We start from the raw sequence: 638 nt of genomic DNA, 5'->3' as shown, positions 1-638 counted from the left end.
TATATATATATATATATATATATATATATATATATATATATATATATATATATATATATGTACATATATACATATATATATATGTATATATGCAAAAAGAACAAAAAAAATCAACAGTATTTGTGTATTATGTGTGTGTTTGTATGTAGGTGACGGTAGAGTACGACAACCGTTCCGGGGTGCCTGTGCCCGTGCGTGTGCATACGATAGTTATATCGACTCAGCATTCTCCTGACGTAGACAACGAGCAGCTGCGTCGAGACATAATGGACCACGTGATTAGACCAGTGGTCCCCAGCTGTTACCTAGACGACAACACTATCTATCACCTAAACCCTTCTGGCCGCTTTGTTATAGGGGGCCCCCATGGTGACGCAGGCCTCACCGGCAGAAAAATTATAATAGATACATACGGGGGGTGGGGGGCCCATGGTGGCGGCGCATTCAGCGGCAAGGACTCCACTAAGGTAGACCGCAGCGCAGCATATGCTGCTAGGTGGGCAGCCAAGTCTCTCGTCGCCAATGGCTTTTGTAAACGATGTCTCGTACAGGTAGGGAGACAGAAAGAGAAAGAGAAAGATAGAGAAGAATATAGATTGTTTTATTTTGTTTTGTTTGTTTTGTTTGTTTTGTTTGTT

General features: G+C 41.5%; 1 protein-coding gene across 1 annotated transcript in view; it reads right to left on the bottom strand.

Annotated features, from left to right (window-relative positions):
- EMH_0094600 (uncharacterized protein) overlaps positions 1–368 on the bottom strand; it is a gene marked incomplete at both ends in the record, with an annotated part of 632 nt that extends 264 nt beyond the window's left edge. Inside the window, one exon of the mRNA XM_013502113.1 lies at positions 336–368. Within this exon, the coding sequence (XP_013357567.1) occupies positions 336–368 (33 nt within the window). The remainder of the gene's footprint in view (positions 1–335) is intronic.
- Between the last annotated feature and the right edge of the window lie 270 nt (positions 369–638).

Source organism: Eimeria mitis, genomic scaffold, assembly GCF_000499745.2.
Source record: "Eimeria mitis Houghton genomic scaffold, Emh_scaff8321, whole genome shotgun sequence".
Taxonomy (NCBI): domain Eukaryota; phylum Apicomplexa; class Conoidasida; order Eucoccidiorida; family Eimeriidae; genus Eimeria; species Eimeria mitis.
This window is presented reverse-complemented; position numbering and strand designations above follow the sequence as displayed.